Raw genomic sequence first — 21,334 nt, forward strand, 5'->3', positions numbered from 1 at the left:
GGTGCTTACCCTCCACTTGTCACCCCCTCATTTGGAAGCTGGAGCCAGAGGCCGCCAGAAAGTCAGCAGGAAGTGCGGCTAATTTGGAGCAGAAGATTCCAGGAGCTGGAGAGGCAGCCTTCAGATCACAGAGGGACATTCTGGGAGCTGGTCTCTTCCTACGCTGAGTCCAGAATCTCACATGTCCTTCCAGAGCCGCAAGTCGTTTTTCCCAGGGATGGGAGACGCAGGCCAGCCCAGGCTGGGGCAAGAGAATTTGACCTGACAAGGCCTAGGGTCAGGACGGGGAGGGGGATCGTGGGAGCTGCCTTGGGTCTGGCTGGAGAGGAGACTGCACACCTACCTGCCTGCCCACGAGGGTCCCCTGCTTGGTGAGGTTGTCAAAAGCCAGGCAGGGAGGCCCCCTACTCTTAAGCTATGAATACCCTCTTCAGCACTGTCTGAAAGATCTTTCTGCACTGATGTGGCAATCGAGCACTTGAAATATGGCTGGCACGACTGAGGCACTACATTTTAATTGAATTTCATTTTAAACTAATTTACATTTAAGTTGAATCAGACAGACATGGCTAGCAGCATTGTAGCATTTAGCTGAAGACCCAGACTAGATGTGGAAGCCAGGGATGGGAAGGTCAAAGTTTATGATTTGGCTGGCTATCGCAAGGAGCAGAGTGTGGTCCCAGGGAGAGGAGAGGTAGGACACTTGGTCCCAGCATCTGGCTCCACGGAGCAGAGGGATACCTAGTTCCCAGGGTCAAAGTGCTTGCTCACATGTGCACACACCCATGTTGCATGTGAGCACCCACAGATGCATTTATGTACAATCTGGGAGTCCCACGCCTGTGGGAAATCCAAGAGTCCAACTACCTACGTACATTGTATGGATTCCCAGGCACACACAGATAGTGGGTGTGTGTTCCTGAGTGTCCATGCACCTGGGCGGGCTGGTGAGAAAGGGCCACTAGTCCAGCAGGTCTTGCAAGAAAGCCCACATGTACTGGTGCATCTCCTGGGGGTTGCTCTGTGGGATCCAGTGCCCGACCCCTGGCAGGATGTGGGCCTCCAACCGGCCTGGCACAAAGCGGCTACCAATGGCCCCCACCAGCCCCAGCTCGAAGTACTTGTCCTTCTCCCCCCATAGCAGCAGTGTGGGTGTGGCCAGCTCCTGGGGCTCCAAAGGGAAATTCCTGTGGCCAAGACAGACAGACAGGCAGAAGGATGGATGCCCCCACCCGCTGCCCCTGTAACTCTCCTGAGCTTCTGCCCTGCATCTGTTCTCACCTGAAGAGGTTTCGGTAGTAGTTGATGGGCCCGGTGAGGCCATTGGGCTGTGAGAAGTTATAAAGGAAGGCCTCGAGCTCGTTGGGAGTCAAGTGTGGGATGCCTGACTTGTGGTGAGTGAAGGTAGTCTTCAGGATCTGGGCACATATCAGAACCCTGGCTTCAGTGCCCAGCCAGCCCAATCCCAACCTGCTCCCCCCATCCCCAGGCCTTCACCCCACTGCACCTGGAAGTCAGACATGGACAGAAACTTCTCAGGCAGCCAGGGAAGCTGGAACAGGAACATGTAGTTCGAACGGAAGAGCTGGCCAATGTGGCGCAGACAGTAGTCTGGGGTGGGTGGGTTGGGGGACAGATGTGAGGCCTGTTAGGCCCACACACCTGAACCCCTACACATGCCCAGGTCAGGCACACAGGCCTCAGGAATGCCACCACTGCATTGCCTGAGTCTGTGAAGACACTAGACAGCCCTCCTGGCCCAGATGCCACCCTCCTACCCAGATAAATAGTGCTGGGTGGTCCCTGTCCACAGAATGGGGGGGCCTCCTCCATCTGCAGCTCTGGGGATCCCCCACATTCACTGGTGTGCATCCGCTGCCTAGGCCAGGATGCATCTCCCCTGCTTCATTCAGCTAACATTTATTGAGCACCTACTATGTGCCAGGCCCTGTTCTAGACCCTGGAGACATAGCAGTGAATGGGACAGGCTCCCTGCCCTCAGGGGAGCCTAGAGTCTAGAAGGGGAGACAGGAAAAGAAATAACCACAAGGTGGGGAGGGGAGGGAGAGAGAGAGAGATCATGTAGTTATGACTACAATGCCGGGAACTAAAATCAGGTGATATGATATAGACAGTGGGTAGCCAAAGATGGCATCTCATGCTACTGCAGTTGCTTAGTCATCTGTGCCTTCCCTGCCAGAAGAAAGTCATTTAACCTCTCTTGCCTCAGTTTCCCCCAGCTGTAACATAGGGGAATAACACTTTCATAAGCCCAGGAGCCTCGAGTAGGTTACCGTACACAGGCTCCTTGCTACTGTGTAAGTGCTCAAAGAATGTGGGTTACTCCTAAGTGCACTGTCACCGATTTTAGATTGAGAAGTGACCCAAGGGAAGAAACCTGGGTTCACTCTGCGCCCCCAGCCCCTGGCATGTTGACCGGTGCACAGAAAATTGCAAATATAGTCAGACACACACACCCCTGCACGCAGGCACAGCCCAGTGTCCCAGACTCCCTAACACACCTTGGTACACTGACATGGGGGCACCACTGACCACAACCATCCGCTCCACCAGTGATGGGTAGTAGATGGAGAAATTCCAGGCAAGAAGAGCACCCCAGTCATGGCTCACGAGGATGCACTTGGAGTAACCTGAGGGTCAGAGAAGCTGGTGTGAGATGCCAGGTAGGGCTGAGGCAGGGGTGGGGACATGGGTCCCAGCAACGAGGAAGAAGGGGTTGGGAGGAGGGGGAAGGGGGGATATGGGTGCATGCAGGATGGGGAAGGCGGCTTCTGGGATGAGGGTGTGTCTGCACCCAGGCCTAGGATGACATCCTCGATGTCTGCCATAAGCAGGTCGGTGGTGTAACAGTCCACCTCCCGCGGCGCATCCGAAGGACCATAGCCACGCAGGTCCACAGCCACGACGTGGAAGCGGCTCTGGAACTCCCGGAGCTGGTAGCGCCAGGAGAACCTGCCGGGTGGGCGGGGAGGGAAATTGAGTCAGGGCTCCCAGGCTGCGCCTCCATCCTACGCCCAGCAGAGGCCATTGGCAACCCCAGCTTCCTGCTCCAGATTTCCCAGAAGGATGGGGAATCCCAGTCAGAGGCTAAGACTAGCTGCACCCCAAATCCAGAGCATCTCAACCTCAACACCCCTTTGTCCCATCCCTTCAGATCCTTGGGATCCCAGGCATCCTGGCACAGTCCCCTTGTCCCGTGGCAACCCTTCTGGGCCCTATATGCTCTGCGCATCCCAGCCTACCCAGCTCTCATCCCCACCTCTTGGGTGCCCTAGCGGTTGGGTGGTCCGAGCTCCACCTGCCCGGAGTCCCGTGTGCCCTAGACGTACCAGTTCTCGGGGAAGCCATGCAGAAACAGCATGAGGGGCCCATTGCCTCGTCCAGCTGACACATAGTGCAGACGCAGGCCCGAGCTCTGGTGGGGGTGGGGCGGGGCACAGTTTGAGGCTTGGGAAACCCCCCTTCCTTAGGGTTGAACCCCAGGCCTCTGTGCTGACCCGGGTATGGATTCAACCCAGTCCCTATCTGCTCACCCCTCGGCGCCCCTAAGCGCCCCCCCGTGGCCCCGACAGTGCCCCCCACCCTGCGCAGGCTCACCTTGAGGGTCAGGAATTCGTGCTCGCCCAGTGAGGGGTCGCTTAAGCAGGCGGGAGCCACGCGCCGGCGGCGCCCGCAGCAGCCGCGCCGGGGCCGGCACAGCACGTGCGTGAGCGCTATGCAGCCGTAGACCGCCGCGGCCACCAGCGCCGCGGAGAACACGAGGCTCCACATGAAGGCGCGGAGCAACTTCAGCGAGACGCGCGACGGCGCCAGCAGCGCCGTCACCACCAGGTCCGGCATGTCCCCGCGCTCAGGGACGGCGGTGGCGCTGCCGTCAGGGGCCTGGGCCAGGGGCGCGCGCGGCAGCGGCGAGGCGGGGCGCCCACCGCCTTTGGTCTGGGGCCCCTCCGTGCCGTCGGGGCTTGCGGGATACGCTGAGGGAAGAGGCGGGCGGCTAGGACCGAAACCGCCGCAGCTCTAGACTCACCTAAGTGCCAGGTAAACAAACACCTGGGCGCGCCAGGGATGGGGAACAGGGCCAGGGTGCAGGGGCGGAGCCTGAGGGGACCCGCCGCAGGGGCTGGGGAGGAGTTTGTGAGAAAAAGAGGAGGGATAGGCGGGGCCGAGAGAGGCCTGGGCGGGGCTTAAGACAGGGGCAGGGGCCTACTAGGACTCCCGCACCAGGTGGCCGTGCCGTATAAACACAAGAGGTAGATTCGGAGCGGGGACAAACCTGGGGCAGGAAACCCTGAGGGGAAATGGGCGGAGCCAGGAGAGAGGGGGAGGGGTATATGCAGAGTAGGTGCGGCCTTCGAGCCGGAAAGCTGGACCCAACTTAGCCTAGGAGCGGTGTAAGGGCTAGGGGGCGTGGCTTGCGTGGGTGGGCGGGAGAGTGGGTGGAGCCTGGAGGAGGTGAGGCCTAACATTGGGCAGTGAAGGCCGGAGCCCTCGGTGAGGGGGCTGGGCCAATGAGGCAGGGGGCGGGACCGGAACCTAATATGGCGGGTTGGGTGGGCCCGGAAGCGGAAGAAGAGGGACAGGCAAGGCCATGGCTAGGATTAGCGGGCAAGCGCAGGCGGTCTCAGCGGCCCGAAGAAGCCTCGGGAGCCCCGGCCGCCGCCCGCCGGGAGCTCCCCGCCCCAGAGCGAGAGACCCTCCCCTCGGCCTGGCTCCGACGACCTAGCAGCACCTTCATGCAGCCCTGGTTCCAACGGCGGGTCCAGCGGCCTCGGCCCAGCGCCGTCCTCCAGTTGGCACAGCAGGCCCTCCGGCCCGCCCTGCACGGCTGTGATTGGATGGCGGCGGCTATTGATGTCCAAGTGACAGGTCCCTGTCAGGGAGCCAATCCGCAAGTGGTGAGGCCCCGGTTCCGGTAGCAACCGATGGAGGCGGGATACCCTGACTCCTATAGAGCAGGCCCGGCTCCCCAGAGAAGGACCGGGCCGACTGAGTCACTGGCGGAAAGAGGAAGCAGGGCAGGGCCAGGCATGATAGGGCCCAGTGTCACAGAGCCCAGTCCTTGCAAGGAGCCAGCTTCTTCCTCCTGTTTTGCAACCTGCCCCCAAGATCCTTCAACATTTTAGGGACGCCCGTCATTTAACCCTTATAGCAACTCTATAAGTGGAGGTAGTACAGATCCCTGTAGTACAGATCATGAACCTGAAATTCGGGGATGAAATCATTTGCCTTAAAGCTATAAATCTGGCTAAACAGCAATCCAGAATGACACGGAGAAAGACAGCAATCTCCACCTCCCTTCCTCCTGGGGGCGGCCATTGGAATGCTTTTATATCTTCTGGTGGTTACCTAGGTATCACTAAATGTGCTTCTGTGACTATTTCTTGATTTACCAACTTGGGGCATTACCTACAGACTTGCTCACATCACCACCACTGGACGTGCTGTTTTTTGTGTTGGTTTCATCTAACTTTAAACCATCCACCATCCTTTGTCACCTCCTGCTCCTTCTTCTACCTCCCTCTTTTATCTGTATACCTTTGAATTTATTGTCAAGGCTGCTAAACATCATACTGTCCTGGGACCATAATGAAGTGCATGAGGTTATTACTTAAAGGTGAAGAGTGGTTTATGGTGTTCTCAGTAAACAGTGCATTTCAGAGTGGAACAGATAGCTGTCTATGATTACCCTGTCCCACATTGTTCTCCCTGGACTTAACCACCTAGCTTTCTTTTCTTGCATGATTAGCCTAATATCACAACTTTGGTTTCTTTTACACTTTCCATCAAGTCAATTCTCTGACAACGTGATGTTCTCGGGATCTCTCAGAGTCCTCTAATCTGGCTGCATGGCTGGTGGGTGTCTGGGGACCTTGGTCTTCCTCTGCTACACATCACTGACCCCCGCCCTCACCTCACCTCTTCCCAACCCCTTCTCAAACAAAAAGACATCAGTAGTCACAGGAAGGTTAACTTTATATTCAGTACAAATGTTTATTTTTGCAATGAGAACTGCACAAAAAAAAAAAAAAACCTTTAGTATATAAGTGAAAAGTCTACGAATTCCCTTCTACAAATGTCTAAAGTGTTTAATACAAGTCTCAGATTCACTGACATAATTATTGGCCAAGCGATCCGTGCATACAGTACATTGGGGGCTTGTACACACCTCTTACTCTTGTATAGGACTAAGATTTCTAGTACTGTGGGAAGGATTGGGAAATGACCGGAGAAATTAAATAGATCCCAGTTCTAATTACAACCCAGTTAGAGAAACACCCATCGAGGAGGTGTGAAGGCGGCCATGGCAGAATTAAATCTTCAGCAGGAAGGTGCATACAAAACCATCTCTCCAGCTCAACAGTTGGACCAGCCTGGGGAAGTTTCTGAACAAAACAAGGAACAAAAACTAGGGGGTGGGATGAAATGGAAGAAACCCCAAAGAACCAAAATATGTCACACTTGAACCAGCACAGTGGTATATGAGGAAGTGCCTGGGTGGGTAGGGACGTCAAGGAAGTGGGGGGCCCCTGGCTGGATGCCCGAACTACACCCTCGCTGGGAGGTTTGGGAGATCTAAACACAAGACAATAAAGGGCCTTTCAGGCTGAAAAGGGGGGATGTAGGTTAATAAACAGTGCTAGAAATGTTTGTCTGTCTCTGCATACATATAAATTATATACTTGTATCTTACATCCTAGGGGGCTGTTCTTGGGCGCCACCTGTGCCTTGTGGCTAGGGCATGTGCATACAGGTGGGCACACAGGCACGGCTGGCCAGGCCACCCGTGGGCTTTCTCAGGCAGGAATGTGTGCGTGTGTGTATGTGCGTGGGGGACGAGGATCCTATTTAGGGGGATGTACACTTACCTAAAAATACCTGGTTAACCCTGAGCTTAAATGAAAGGAGTTAGGTAGAGGCAAGCAAGGTAGAAGTGGCCCAAGTCCTTTGGTGAGTGAGGGACCACGACAGAGGAGGGTGAAAGGGAAGAATACTGTCTGGAGTTTGGCCAGGGTTCTGCTGGAACATGTCACCCACCTAGGCCAGGGTCCACAGAATGGGTACCTGGGCTTCATGTCACAGCTTCAGCTTGGGGTGGTTGCTACTAGCCTGAGCGGCTCCTGCCCAGGGAAAGCAGGAACAGGCCAAGGGAGAGAGGCTAGGTAGCTCTTGGTGGTAATTATTATAGAAGTGGTCTGGGGTCCAGGGGGGCCCTGGGCCTAGCCTAGGCAACAGTTGGTTCACAAAGAAATGTCAGGGAGACGCCAGCATTAAAAAAGAGAGATGTGTTTATTCCATGATCAGTACAGACCAAATGCATATTCACCGTATGAAAGTCAAACCAGTCAGCGACTCCAGAGTTTGGCCAACACTGAGGCACCAGCGTTGTGGTGTAGAGTGGGTTCTCATGGCACGCATAACCTCACCAAGGGCTCCAATTATAAAATTAAAAAAAAGCGTGGGAAGGAGCAGCCGGCTAGTTGGGGCCGGGCACAGGGCGGGGGAACCTCTGCCTCAGTCTGCAGCACACCCCCGCCCCCAGCGCCTGGTGCCTACCTTGTCCCCTGGCCCTTCCTTTATTGGTAAAAAACAACTCAAACAGATTTGACATTAAAAAACAAAGAAGCCAACGAATGAGGGGGTAGGGGAGGAAGAGAAATAAAAGAAATCGCAGCTTTCTGGTTTAATAATTAAAAATAGACTAATAAAGTCTGAAACTGAGTAAAATATAAGCAGGTTTTTTTTTTTTTTTTTGCATTTTGTGTTTTGTTTTTTTTGTGGACTTTTTTTTGAGTTTTTTTTTTTTTTTTTTACACCAGTTTGGTGGAGTCACCAACAAACTTCAAACAAAGATATGCCAACTATGTTCACTATACAGTACAGCCACGGTCACACACTACCCACAGCGCGGTGGTAGCCGCCGCTCAATGAGGAGACGATCACGCCATTTCGGAGATAAGCAGTGCCATTGTGTCTGGGGGAGAAGAGAGAATTAAAAATAAAATAGAATCCAACAAAAAATATATATATAGAAAAAAAAAAAAAAAAAAAAACCAGAAACACAGGTGGGAAGGAACTGACTTTGGTTGGTGGCTTCACTCCCCCGGCGGGGCCTGCCCACGCACACGCGGGGCAGTCACCTCGCCCCAAATTGCCATGGACACACACACCTCCACGGCACTATTCCCTTTTGCACAAGCGAACACTTACAGAGAGCGGCTCTCAATTAAAGGCTTGTGGGGGGAGGGGAGGGGTGGGATCTGTTCAAGGCAAAGTCAGTGCCAGCAAGGGGGTGGGCCGGCCTTGCCCGCCTCCAGCCCACGTGGGCCTGCCCTGGTCTCCTGGGAGTGGGCGGCCATGGCTGGGGTGTGGGGAAGAACTCCCGGTGGGCGGGACGTTGCAAACGTCATGTTCTCGGGGACAGAAAACCAGTCACGGTGGCGGCAGCAACGATGTCCTGTGTATACTGTGTAGACATTTGGCGGAGAGAAGGGCCTCTGACCCCCATGTGGGGACGCAGGCTTGGGTCCGGCCGGCACTTGCTCATAACGAGGCGTGCTGAGCTGACATCCTGTGAGGGGGTGGCGGGTGGCAGGACGTCTGTCCGGCTGGCCGTAAGGCAGACAGGCTCTGCGATCCTCAGCTGCCTGTCAGGCCTGCCCCAGGCATAGCATGCAGGAGGGCCAGGCCCAGAGACACTCCCTGGCCGCTGCTACCGCCTCCACCGCCGCCCCTAACACTATGGAAAGTCAACGTTTTGCCAGAAAATCAAAGTCAGAAGCCACCTAGGTGCTCTCAGAAAAGATTTTCTTCAAATATTGACAATAGATCACTCTGGAAATTCATGTCAATGGTAGCTGCCATCTGAAGGAAAGAGGAAGGAGGGACGGAGTGAGGCGGGGTGACCTAGCCACCCACTGCCCCTGTTGCTGCAGTGGCCCTCAGGCCTCCCAGGGACTGTTCCCTCAGTGCCCGCCCTGCACCCTCGTGGCACGAGGCCATCACGCTGAGCCCGAAGGCTGACTGCAGACCAGCAGGGCCTGGGGGCCCTGGCTCCACACCCTCTCCAGGCCCCAGGTCCCCATTCCCAGCCCCTCTGGGGTAGACCCCTGCCCAACAGTCCCCACTGGGGCCCCCCGACTCACTGCTTCCCGGCGCCTTCGCTCCTGCTCCCGTTTCCGGGCCAGCTCCCTCTGCTGGTCCAGCATGGACTGGGGCTGGGAGCTTTGGGCCTGAGGGGGGGCGGCGGCGGCAGCGGCCACCGCAGCTGCCTGTTGCTGCTGCTGCTGCTCCTGCCGCTGCTGCTGCTGCTGCTGCTCCTGGCGCCGGCGTGCCTCCTCGTGGGCCCGCCGGGCCTGCTCCAGTGCGTCTTCGTCCTCTCGGCTCCTGGGCAGAGCAGGGCCTGTCAGCCTCCGGGCCCCTAGCGTAACCCAAGGAGTCCCACGTCCCACGCGGAGCCCTGCCCACCTCATGCGCTCCTGCCGCAGCCGCTCCTTCTCCTTCTCCGCATGCTCAGCCTGCGCCTTCAGGGCCTTCTCACGCTCCTCCTTCTCCCGAGCAGCTCGGCGGAACTGCTCGAAGCTGTCGCTCGATGACTTGGCTGTGGAGGATGGGGTGGTTGGATGCTTCTGCACCAGGCTGGCCCAGGAGCCCATGTTCTTGATTTTCAGGTCCTGCGGGGCAGAGAGGCCAGGGGCAGGTGAGGGGCCTGCTGTGCCTGAAGGCGATGGCAGGAGGACATGCCCACCATGGCGACATCCTGGGTCAAGGGGCAGGGGTACCCACGGGCCTACTGTCCCTACCTTTTTGGGCGCAACTGGAGTTTTCGGCTCCTGTTTCTGTTTATCCTTGTCAGGGGCCCCTGGCGGGGGTGCGTTCTGCTCAGGGGGCCGGATCACAGGCCTCCCAACGTCCCCAGGCTTCATCTCCGGCCCTGGAACACAAAGAGCCCAAGGGCCTGGGCCACCAGCCCCATAGCAAGCTCATGTCCAACGGGTCTGGGGGCCTGAGTCCCAGCTGTGGGCAGGGAGGGCACTCACGCTGGGGCAGGTGGACGGGGGCCTTGATGCTCTCCGGGTGCTTGGGGGGCTCCGGCCGCAGCGAGGGGCTGAAGGGCTCGCTGCGGATGATGGGTGAGTGGATCTTCTCCTCCTTCACCACCACCAGGGGCTGGGGCTGGACCACGGAGGCTGCACGCAGCTCCTGGGACGGCACAGGCACGGCGACCAGTGAGGTCGGCAGGCGCCCCCTGGCCAGCCCTGGGGGCCTTGGCCCAGCCCTGGCCTTACCTGCTTCTTAGGCTGCACGCTTTGCTGGGGTGGAGACTGGCGGGTCAGGTTCTGGAACTGCGGCATCTGGGGGGAGGGCATCATAAGCGGGGAGGGGGCTTCGCGGAGATGACCTAGGACAGGGGACAAGAAGTGTGTCAGGGGCTGGAGGGCCACTTGGGCCTTGAGAGAATCATAATGGGGGAAAGGACAGGTTGGAAGCAGCAACAGCACATGGCCAGCCAGGCCATGGGGCAAGGGTCGCTGGCCAGGCTTAAAAGAGTGGAGACCCCCAGATGCCACTGAGCCTGGTGAGGACAAGCCCCCTCCCCCAGGGGCTGGGTGCCCCCAATGCCCTGAGCGTGAGGCCCATGGCCTGCTCAGTCACACCCCAAGCCCAGCATGCAGCAGGCTCCCAGGAGCCCTGAGGCGCCAGTCCTGGTGTTAGATCCTCCTGTGTGTCAGACTTACAAAGCTTTGAGAAACACAGACCCTGACACATCGGTTTCAAGTGCGGTTGGATATCAGTACTTTCCAACCCCGCAAAGCTCAACCCAGGCGCCCACTTCTGTCCCCGTGTGGCCTGGTCTCCGGGGTGGGGATCTCAGGACCCTCCCCACAGTCCTGTTCCCTAACTTAGCCTGCACGCCCCACAGAGGGGGAAGCCTGGAGCTGGGGCTGCTTTATGAAACTGGCTAGCCTGCCACCTGCATCCAACCCAAGGCTGGGAGGGATCCAGGCAGCCACGGGTGTGAGCGTGCAGCACAGGTACTACTGGCCTTTGGGAAAGAACAACGGACACTTAACTCTAATCTCTCAGCTTCAGCGGTGAGCAAGTGGAGCCCTGGAGGAGCCAAGTCCTGCCTAACACGTGGATACCCCCTGCTTGAATCCCTGCAGGAAAGGGGCCTTGATAAACCATCCACAAGAGGAAACTGCCTCTCTGCAATGCCCCTGCGCCTGGTCTGGTCTCGTGCCTCACGCTCGACAATCTAACCTGGTTCCACGTGCTAGCCCTTCCACTGACGACCACTAGAGCCTGCTTCCGAACCACTGTCTGCCAGCATAGGCACCCCGGGTCTCCCAGGGGCCCCACTAGCCAGAGGTACCTTTTTTTGTGGGCCCGGCACAGACAATAACACCCCAGGTGTGGTGGGCCCACTTGCCTCTCTCTAGAGCCAGGGCCCACCCCTAACCCCAGGAGGCATCACAGCTGGAGCCCACGTGGTGGCGAGGCCCACCACCCGTGTGGCTGATTTTGCTGGCCTTGACATTTCCTCCGATTCCAGCACATCAGGACCGCTTTGGACACTGCCATCCCTGTTTGGTGCTAGGAGGCTTTGGGTCTGGCCCCCAGCGATTCATAGGCACACGACTGCAACAGCCTCCAACCTAGGGCAGTTGGAGCACCTGCTGAGGCTGACCTGGGCAACAGCCGGCTGTCGGCTTTAGAGGGGAGGCCCAGTGGTTCAGGGATGGCGCCTGAAAGCTGGCTGGGTGCCCAGAGATGCCTGCTGAGCTTCCCTGGGAATCTGACAACTTGGCTTTTGGCCCAAAGACCCCAGGTGTTCCAATCCACGCCACTCCCTGTGCCCCATCCTAGGCTACAGGAGCTGGGGTGGGGGTCCAGGGACTTAAAGCAGAGTGGGCCAGAGGGAACCAGCCCTGGTCCCTGTGGGTCCTAGGCACACCTAGTATTGGCTCTTCTGAAGGCCTTGCATCCCTGTCCATCATCTTCCCCACAGGGAAGCCCAGGGTGAGAAGCGGCACAGCTGCACGGCTGCCAGGCCCACACCAGCCTTTCCCAGGGTGAACAGAAAGCTGCTCTCAGCTCAGAGTACGCGGCAATCCACTTGGCGCCAAGCTGCTTCTGCGAAGTTTAGAAGTAGTCGCTGCTTTGTTGCTCGGTTTGCAGGCAGCGCCCAGTGCATCCCCAAGACAGACTGCACAGTCTACACTGCTGAGTCCAGGAACCTCCACCTTGACCCTGGAGCACCACCATGCCACTGGCCTCAACTGGAATGTCCCCCTGCCAGGGCCAGCCAGGACGCTTCGGTTACTGACACTTAACACACTGACTGCCACACTAGAAAAAAAAAAGTTTTCCTTGGGGACACAGTGTTTTATCATGAAAATAGAATAAAACTTTGAAAACAAAACGATTCTTCCCAATTTGATGAAAAATTTGTTTTTTATTGTTTTCTGTGTGAGTTATATGCAACTTGAAAACATAATTCACACAGCTCCCAAGGTGAAAACACGAGTGTGTTACATATGCTTCACAAGGACCCTGGCTCAAAACTAACGTGAGCTAAATACAACTCACACGGCAGTTAATGTGTTAAATGTTCCTGCCCGGTGCTCCCCACCATGGTGCCCTGGATTTGCCAAGTGGGCCTCACAAGGCCAAGAGCAGGTGCCCCTGGATCCCCCAGGGCCCTACAGGCTGGAGATACCCATTTTCATGGGCCTGGAGCAGACCACAATGCCCCAGGCCTGCCCCCAGCTCTACCTGGACTTCATTCCCCATCCTACTTACTCAACTCACTCCTATGTGTCCTATGGTCACCTCCTCCAGGAAGCCTACCCCAAGCTCTAGAGGTGGATCAGATGCCTCCCCTGGGCTCCGGCTTTCCCAGATAGCAGGGCACACGGTGTGTTGTCACATTCCTGACTGAATTCTAAGAGAAGGGCCAATGGGGGCCTTATTCTGGGTGATCTCAGCTTGCAAGCAAGACAGATACCCAACAGAGACACTGCAGGAAGCACCGACACTCCCCTTCCCAGGCAACCCCTCCAAGTAGCCGGAGCCTTTGAGGCTCGACTCTTAGCCCACTACAGTCTGAAGTACAAGCTGACCCTTCTGGCTTCTCGAGGACAAACTCTGGGTCTCCCTAGAGTCCTGGGGTAGGGGCCACTTACCTGTTGAGTAGGGGTCCGACTTGTGATGCCGGGGTGAAGGATGATGCTGAATGACTTGCTGAGGCTTGGCGGGCTGTGGCGGGGGCGGCTGCTGGCCTGGGGGCGGGTGGGGGGGCTGCTGGCCCTGGGGAGGTGGGGGCTGCTGGATGTGCGTGGAGAACTGCATGGGCTGCAAGTGCACAGGCCGTGGCGGGGGCTGGTGCTGCTGCTGGGGTGGGGGCTGGGGCTGGGGCGGGGGCGGGGGTGGTGGCTGCTGCTGTAGCTGCTGCACAGAGGGGTGGGGCTGGGGTGGCAGGGGGGGTGGGGGCTGGGACTGCACCTTCACGGAAGGGAGTAGCGGCGTGGGGGGCTGCACCTTCTGCAGCTGCTGCAGGTACAGCTGCATCTGCATGGAGGTGAGGGGCGTGGCAGGTGGCTCTTCGTCCTCCAGCAGCACTTGAGGGGGTTGAGCCATGGGGGGCTGTGGGAGCATGGGGGGCTGGGCCAGGGCGGGTGACACGGCCGGGGGCCGGGCGGGCTTGGGAGGCAGGGCGGCGGCTCGGTTGCTCGGCCGCGATGGCTGCTGGGGCAGCGCGTTGTGCAAAGCTGGAAGGATACAACACCAAGGCGGTGAGGCCTGAATGCCTGTGGCCCCAGCCTGCCTTTTCTGTTCCATCCTGACCTTGTCTGGACTCTAGTGACCTCCTACTGCCCTCCCTCCAACTGGTCAGCTCTCTCCACCCTCCGTGACCCCAGACTCCAGAATAAAGACAGCTTCCAGCAAGGGTGTGGGGTCAGGCTGCTGGCTGGCATCTTCCTGACTTATGGTCGGTCTCCCTCCCTCCTTGCCCCGAGGCTCACACTGGCCCTCACACTGTGCAGAGCTCTGTCACCTACTCGCACAGCCCTTTCCCAGCCCCACAGGCAGGCAAACCCTGTCCCTGTATCCCCCAGGTACATGCTGTCCAGGCTGCACAGGAGGAGTCTGATCAGGATGAGCTTGTTTCCCCACCCCTGGCCAGGAGTTGCAGAGGGGTTCCATCTTTTCTCAGCTAACACCTAGCTTAGCAGAAAAACTGAATCAAAATCTTCTGAATCAACATGCTAACTCCATGCAAGTTGTGTCCCAGGACATCTTCCTTAATTTCCAAGATGGCCCAGCGTGCCCAGTCACTGCGTGGGAGGACCAAGGTGGAAGGACACCCCGGTGGGCCACGTCTCACCTGGAGGAGAGACTACCGCGTGCTGGTTGAGATGGGGTGGAGTGCTGTGCTCGGGCGGCTGGGGCAGGTGAGGGGGCAGCTCAGGCTGCGGCAGGTGCAGGATGGGCTGGGTGAAGTGGCCGATGGGGTCGAAGACGCTGCCTGGGAGCTGGGGCTCCAGGACGGGCACCTGGCTGGCGATGAAGGGCGGGGGCGAGGACTTCATTGCAGGGGCTGCCTGCTGTGGCAGGGAGGGCGGGGGCGGAGGGGGCGGGGGCGGCTGCTGCTGCTGCTGTGGTGGAGGTGGAGGGGGTGGGGGCTGCTGGGGTGGTGGAGGTGGCTGCTGGGGCACAGGGGCCGGGGCCTGCTGCATCTGCTGATGGTGGTGGTGGTGGTGCTGCAGATGGAAAGACAGAAACAGAGAGACAGGCTGATGTCACGCAGGCAGGACCAGCCCAGGCCAGACCCAGGGTCCCACTGGGGCCCACACAGCCAGTGAAGGAGGCCCCTGAGCCCACATACCTTCTTCTGCTCCCTCCCAGGGTGCCCCTTCTTTTTTGACTTCGGAGCCATCTCTGCAGAGGAAAAGAGAAGGTGGTGAGGCTCTGGGAAAGACGAACGTGAACTGGCGCGGACATGGAGAGGGGAGAAAACCGGGCGCGTTCAGGAGAAGGGCCAGTGATGCTGAGAGGGTGGCCGGGTTCAGTCCAGGATGAGCCGGTCATCACAGGGAAGGGAAAGACACGTGAGGCGTCACCTACCCATTGGCCTGCTGCTTTTCCTTGCAGGGACTGTGCCTGAGAAAGCCTCTTCCTGCCAAGCGGCACACCACCAGCGCCATTAAAGGCTGAGCTGCGGCTGCATGGGAAGCTGAGCTATGGGGCCCTCACCCAACGCCTCCCCTACTTGCAGGTCAGACACTGCTATGGTGACTGAGTGTCTGCACACTCTGGACCCCAACCTGCTCTGCTTTGGAACAACCTGTGCTGTTGGAAATGATCGTGTTCGTTTGACAGTTGAGGAAAGTGAGGCTCTGAGAAGTGAGGGGATTTGTCCAGGGTCACGCAGCTAAAAAGTAGCAACTCAGGGGCCTCCAACTGCACGGTCCACCGAGGCCTGCTCCTTCCCATCCTCCGAGGGGAAGCAGAGATGCTCAGCTTGGGAGTGACAAGGGTGCTGGCATGTGGCATGGCCTGGCCACAGAGTCCCGGGAGTGCTGAGGAAGTGCCAGCAGGTGACAATGGAAAGACCCATGGTGTGTGCACTTTTAGGGAGGGAAGGCAACAGGCTGGCCTCCCTAGAACGACCAGGAACGAACGGGGTAGGTGCTCACTGCCACGGCCAGCAGAGGAGGAAGCTGGCCAGCTTCTCTTTGCTCAGGGGAGATGGACCTTGGAGAAGTCCCTGCCCTGGGACATAGTCCATGTGCTGCAGAGAGAAGGCAGAACATGTCCTGGCTCCTTGGGAGCCGACAGCTTGGCACCTCAGCTGTGTGTGCTCAAGAGCCAGGGTGCCCACCTCTGTCCTCATCCACCCCAGAGGTTTATGCTAAGGGACTTCTCCCAGTTGTATGCCCCCAAGCCAAACACAGATGATGTGTGAGCCCTAAAGAGGGGAGACAAGCCCTGGCCAGTGCTGACAGGCTGGCAGATAACACAGCTGCCAACCACTGGGTAGAGGCTGGACCCGTGGTCTGGTGCCTTTAGGATTCCTGTCACCGAGAAACACCTCCTGGCTCTGCCTGGCTTCCCCCGAGTTCCTTGCCAGGGTGCCAGCTCTTGCTGCTGGTGTTGGAGGACACATGCTTTGCCCAAATCAAGGCTACTTCTGCTTGGATCTGCTTCACGAAGGGCCATGCTAAGCTTCTGTGAGGTCCATGGCTCCCGGGGTGCAATGAGCCACCAAAAGGGATGAGAAGGAACCTTGTGCCCTGCGAGAGCTCAGCACTCCATGCAAGAGACAAGACACGGACACAAACCCCAGCAGCTACAGACATACGTCCTCATACAAATGGCAAAGGGCAGCAACTGGCAACACCTGGGAACTGGGGGCCCAACCCCAAACCTGGATGCGAAGATACAGGGCTCTGGACTCTGGGTGAGAGTACAAAATGTGGTGAGGGGTGCTCTTGTGGGGGAGATGTGCAAAAGGGGACAGTTTGGGTAAATATGCAGGGTCAGGGCTGGCTGCTGTAGCGTGGGAGAGGAGCACTGGCTGCAGAGGCCCCAGGACCAGGACCCTGCACGCCAGGGGAGGCTCAGTCCACAGAGCCCTGATGCCTCACAGCAGCTGAGGCCACTGAGCCAGGGGCACGGGGGAGGCCGGGGTTCCTCTAGGACAGGCTCTTAACCCAGGATGGCTGGGACAGCTGCTTGCATGCTGGGCATACCTGTGAGGGGACCCGGGGAACAGGGGAAGGAAGCTAGGGGGAGCAGCAGGGCCACTATGTTAAGTGTGACCAGGAGAAGCCTCAGAGATGTGCCCAGTTGCCACCAAGTCATGGGGAGAAGGTTTGGAGGGGAGAGGGGGGAAACCAGGGTCAGCGTCTCATGGCCTTAGAGGAAGCCTTGTTTTTTACCACGATAAAAGAGGGGTGGTTGCTCTGACCCCTCCCTATCTGTCTGCAGGCTGCAAGGAGAGGCCGCAGAAGACATGGGGGCAAAGCACAGTGTGGGGCCTCTGGGGGTTCCAGGCAGTGTGTCTTGGCTGCCTTGGAAAGGTCTCAGGGAGTATCCCAGGGCTCATCTCCAGGGCCCCTTGGAAACACTGGGGCACCAGGGCAGGGCAGGCCTGGAGTGGGGAGAGAAGGCAGGAGGCACAGGGCAGCCTCCAGGATGAGATGACTAAGGGGCTGGTGGTGGGGGCCGGGGGGTGCTGGTGCCACTTTGAGGGCAGCCCTGTCAGGCTCTTGTGGCCCAAGCTTTGTGTCACAGTTACCAATAAGAAGACAAGATGGGAAGTGCACAGCTTCACAACAGACCAGCCCCAAGACACCCCCCACACAAAACTCTCTAGAAAGGGTTACATGAAGATGGCCTCGAGTATGGTGTGATCTTTATTCCATGACAATCTTCAACTCAACACAAATTTCATCTTTACATTGGATGGTAATTGTACAAAGAAATAAAATGTTTTTGTAAAATCTGATTAAAACACTGATTTCTCCCCGCCCCCCCACCCCACCAACCCCCTCCCCCGGGCCCCACTCCAGCAAAGGAGACAGGATGGAGGACAGGGTCAGGGCAGAGGAACGGAGCCCTCACCTGCACTGACTGGCTCCCAGCCACCCCCACCACAGCTCCTCAGGACCCAAAGCCAGCTGGTGGCAACAACCGTGGGCACCTCCCGCTGCCCACACACACAGGAGGCCGCCAACATGGAGAAGTAAGTGGGCACTGTCCTCTCTGGCTCTGTTTCTGGGGCACCAAGCACAGGTGATAGTTTAAGTCTAAAGAGCTTTCAAGTTCAACGGGCCCTGGGCGTTCTCTGCCAGATGGGAGCCCCATGGGCAAGAAGGGCAGGATCCCTGGAAAGCCTGCAGTTACAGCCTGTGTGTGCGGAGGGGTGGAGGTGGGGGCAGCACACGGGCCCAACACTGTGGGAATCCAAGCTGTCGTTTGGTCCAAGACAGCAGAATCTTCCCAGAAAGACAATGCCAGCAGCTTCCCAACCGTCCTGTGGGAATCGCTGGGCATGAAGGCTCCCCCGCCTGCTCTAGCCCAGCCAGGCCAAGTTGCACTGGGAACACATTCAGGCACAGGCCAAAGGGCAGCTCAAAATAGTCTGTCTGGCAAATGGAGCTTGACTGGAAGCTGGACGCCCAGAGGGGATCAGGAGCAGCCTAGGGACTCCTGAGCAGTGCTGCCAGGCTCTGGGAGGGTCTGGTGAGGCTGAGGCTAGACCCCACGGCCACGGCGAATCTGGGGCAGTTACAGCGACTTGGGCCCAAGGACCCAAGGAGCTGGGGAGAGCTGCCAAGGCTTCTCCAGGCAGGCCGGGAGCCAGCGCCTGAGGGCCTGCCGATAGTGAGAGCACCTCCTTAGCCTGCTTCCAGCTCCAGAAGATGGACCGACCTTTAGGAAGTACACACAAACTACAATTTTAAAAAGAGAAGAAAAAAAAAAAAAAGCCCCCAAAATGCAGATGCAGTTCCTTAGGGGATTTTTTTATGTCAGGCAGTTTTCTGCTGAGATGCTGGATTTGTGACCAAAAAAGGGCTGATATTTATTTTTAGAGCAAAAAGCCTATTCAGGGCCTGTGGGAGGGCTTGGATGACATGGCCAACCTCGCCTGCCCTGGCCCCAGGGGCTGTCATCATTCTGCGAGGATGTCCACAGTGGTAATGCCCCTCAGAGATGTGCACTGGACAGCCTGAGGGCCTGTGACGCCCTCTCGTCCACTGGCCCAGATCCTGCCCCTGCCTGGGGTGAGGATGACGGGCCTAAGTGCCCCTCACCAGTGGCCTGCCTGGCAGCTGCTGCACACTGTGGCCTGCTTCCCGGAGCAGAGGCTTCCAACCACCTGGGAGGAATGGGCAGCTGCCTAGGAGGTACTTCCCCTATGTGACTTGAGAAGAGGACAAAGAAATTGGGAAAATGCCTTCCAGGTAACTTAAGCTTTTGGAAATGCACAGGAACAACGGAGAGGAAGGACTTCAGGAGGCTGTGGGTCAGCCGTGGCTCAAGCCTCACAGGACACCAGACAGAAGGCATATTGTGAGGACAGCCCCACCGAGCCTTCGAGGCCCAGTGGCCTCATTGCTAAAGCACGCACTCCTCGTGGAACAGCTCTAGAGGCCAGAGTGTTCTTCCTCACACTGAACGAGAGCTCTCCTGGGCTACTGTCACTGCGAGGTCCGGGAGGGAAGCAGTTAGGGTCCAGAGGCCCAGAAAGAGAGGGAGGGGACGAAGAGAGGAAACACACTTGGGATCGGGCTTTGCACATGGAACAGCACCACATGTATGCATGTGTGGGGGGACTGTCATCACCCTCCAGGAGATGTCACCCACCCAGAGAACCCCCGGTGACCAGGGAGGCTGGATGGGTCAGCCAGGCAGTCTTTACACAGGGAGGCCCGGGCGGCTGGCCAGGCAGGCAGCCTTCCCAAAGGCGGGACTAGGCGTGTGCTGCTGGACATGACTAATCCACCCCGGGGGACAGGCCCAGGGCTCTGAGGAATTCCATAACTTGATGGAGTCCTGTCCCTTTCACGGAAGAAAATGGACTTAAGCTATAGCTTGCTGGGAAGGAATCTGGAACTGAAGACCGTTTTATTAAGAGTCCGTGTCCAATGATTAGGCAGGACCTACGTAGAGGGAGAGAGAAACCAGTGTGAGAGAAATGGTGTGGAATGTACCGTTCAAAGTCACAAGAACAGAAGAACTGCAGACCAAGCCAGCCTCCTGTGCCCCGGTGGCTGACAGGGCATGAGAACGGCGCTGGAGGCCAGGAGCCCCACCTGCTGCCTGGCCAGCCTCGGCGGGGACAGACCCACCTTCCCCACTTCAGAAAGGCCACGGATCCAGCATGGGTGGACATCTCCAAAACCGCCCCGAGACTGTTTACGCTGCTACAGAACTGCTCTCACTAACGAGATCCATGTGTGCCCCCTGTGAGCACATGCCGGCATTTCCTTCGCTGCTCCCAAAGCTGCTCCTTTTTAATCTGAGAGGCGCCTTGCCTGTCCCACCAGCCAGGTGTGGCAAGCCCACCAGGCGTCCACTGGCTCTGAGCTGATCTCCCTGGGGGCTGTGTATTGTATAGTCTCTCATGGTCTCTGAGGAAGGAAGAGCTGGAGGGTCCCGAGTCCAGACCTCCAGCTGAGAGGGAAAAAGCCAACAGCCTCACCTCTGCATTCCTCTAGATCCCCCAAACCCAAAGCACTAGCTATAAAGAGAGGAAACAGAGACACGTTGTTGAGGAGAGCAAAAAGAAACAAAAACAGGTCAAGGAAGAAAAATCTTGTCCTTTCTCTCTTCTTTTCCAGGGCATCCAACATGGCTTCCTAGACTAGGGAGAGGCACTGGGCTTGTTGCCACCCACGCAGCAGAGCGGATGCCTCTGCCGGAGTCACGGATGCAACTGACACACTATCCCTCCCTGGCCCCCAAGTGTGCGCATGGGAAAAACCCGCCCACCAGTGGCCTATCACTCCCAGCCACATTCCACAAGGCTCGCCCCCTCATGCGCCCATGAAGCCCCAGAATCCCTCCAGCTGCAACTTCTAGAGGGTGTGTGTGGGATGTCACCTGGCTGTGCAGACATACTGGCTACAGCTCCACTTTCCAGGTCTTTTTCTACTCCCACCCACTCCAGGGGCCTGACCCCTTCCCCAAGGCAAGCGCCACACTCTTGGAACAGGCAAGCAACAGGCTCTGAGATGTGACTGGGAACGAGCTCCTCAAAGACCCTGGGAGTCGGGAAGCTGTGGCTGGCTGTGTGGTAAGAACACCCCATGGCCTCTGTCCGCACTTCCAGGCTCAAATCTTTCCAAAACATCAAGCATTCTTTTTTCCATGGAGCTATTAAAAAACACCCACTCACTCCAATCCTGAGAAAAGGAAACCAGGAGACTAAAATAGCTGCGCTGTGCTCCTGTTGCAACTAGAAGACCAGGCCAAAGTCGGAGAGGGTCTCCCCATACCTCCTGGCACTGTTCCAGTCCAGGGATCTAGGGGTAGAGTGTGCTCCTGAGAAGGTCACAAGCTGTGGGGTCACCCCTGCCCACAGAGACCTGTGGATAGCATTTAGGAAGAGCCAGACATCAGCAACATGATGAGTGCAAGCTGGAGGGAAGAGCCCTAGGACATGCCCTGCCCCACATCCAGGCAGACCCAACCCCAGCACTGGTGACAGCAAAGCTTCAGTTCTGCCCACAGCCCACCTGGGAAGCAGTGGGAAGGGTAGAACCACACCTCCCTCCCTCAGCCTACCCAGCCCAAGTCT

The 21,334-nt window shown here is 57.8% G+C and overlaps 2 protein-coding genes across 3 annotated transcripts in view; both read right to left on the reverse strand.

The window, feature by feature from the left end:
- Positions 1 to 514: 514 nt before the first annotated feature.
- EPHX3 (epoxide hydrolase 3) lies at positions 515 to 4,797 on the reverse strand. Its single transcript, XM_069495389.1, has 8 exons — positions 4,751 to 4,797; positions 3,619 to 3,995; positions 3,351 to 3,436; positions 2,816 to 2,973; positions 2,523 to 2,651; positions 1,508 to 1,611; positions 1,282 to 1,418; positions 515 to 1,187 (listed from the first exon to the last, which is right to left on the reverse strand). Exons 2-8 carry the CDS (start codon positions 3,859 to 3,861, stop codon positions 962 to 964), a joined length of 1,083 nt encoding a protein of 360 aa, XP_069351490.1. The 5' UTR covers positions 3,862 to 3,995; positions 4,751 to 4,797; the 3' UTR covers positions 515 to 961.
- A 1,314-nt stretch (positions 4,798 to 6,111) lies between these two features.
- The window catches only part of BRD4 (bromodomain containing 4), an 88,541-nt gene continuing 73,318 nt past the window's right edge, over positions 6,112 to 21,334 (reverse strand). The window contains exons 12-20 of one of the 2 annotated variants that reach the window (XM_069477976.1): positions 14,912 to 14,964; positions 14,411 to 14,786; positions 13,209 to 13,793; positions 10,308 to 10,420; positions 10,059 to 10,221; positions 9,822 to 9,952; positions 9,487 to 9,692; positions 9,165 to 9,405; positions 6,112 to 8,883 (exon numbers count right to left, since the gene is read on the reverse strand). In XM_069477976.1, coding sequence (XP_069334077.1) covers positions 8,815 to 8,883; positions 9,165 to 9,405; positions 9,487 to 9,692; positions 9,822 to 9,952; positions 10,059 to 10,221; positions 10,308 to 10,420; positions 13,209 to 13,793; positions 14,411 to 14,786; positions 14,912 to 14,964 — 1,937 coding nt within the window. In that variant the 3' untranslated portion in view covers positions 6,112 to 8,814. Of the gene's footprint in view, positions 8,884 to 9,164; positions 9,406 to 9,486; positions 9,693 to 9,821; positions 9,953 to 10,058; positions 10,222 to 10,307; positions 10,421 to 13,208; positions 13,794 to 14,410; positions 14,787 to 14,911; positions 14,965 to 17,590; positions 19,695 to 21,334 lie in introns of those variants that run through there. The other variant, XM_069477986.1, reaches the window with a different exon arrangement.

The sequence above is a fragment of the Eulemur rufifrons genome, chromosome 2 (genome assembly GCF_041146395.1).
Source record: "Eulemur rufifrons isolate Redbay chromosome 2, OSU_ERuf_1, whole genome shotgun sequence".
Lineage (NCBI taxonomy): Eukaryota > Metazoa > Chordata > Mammalia > Primates > Lemuridae > Eulemur > Eulemur rufifrons.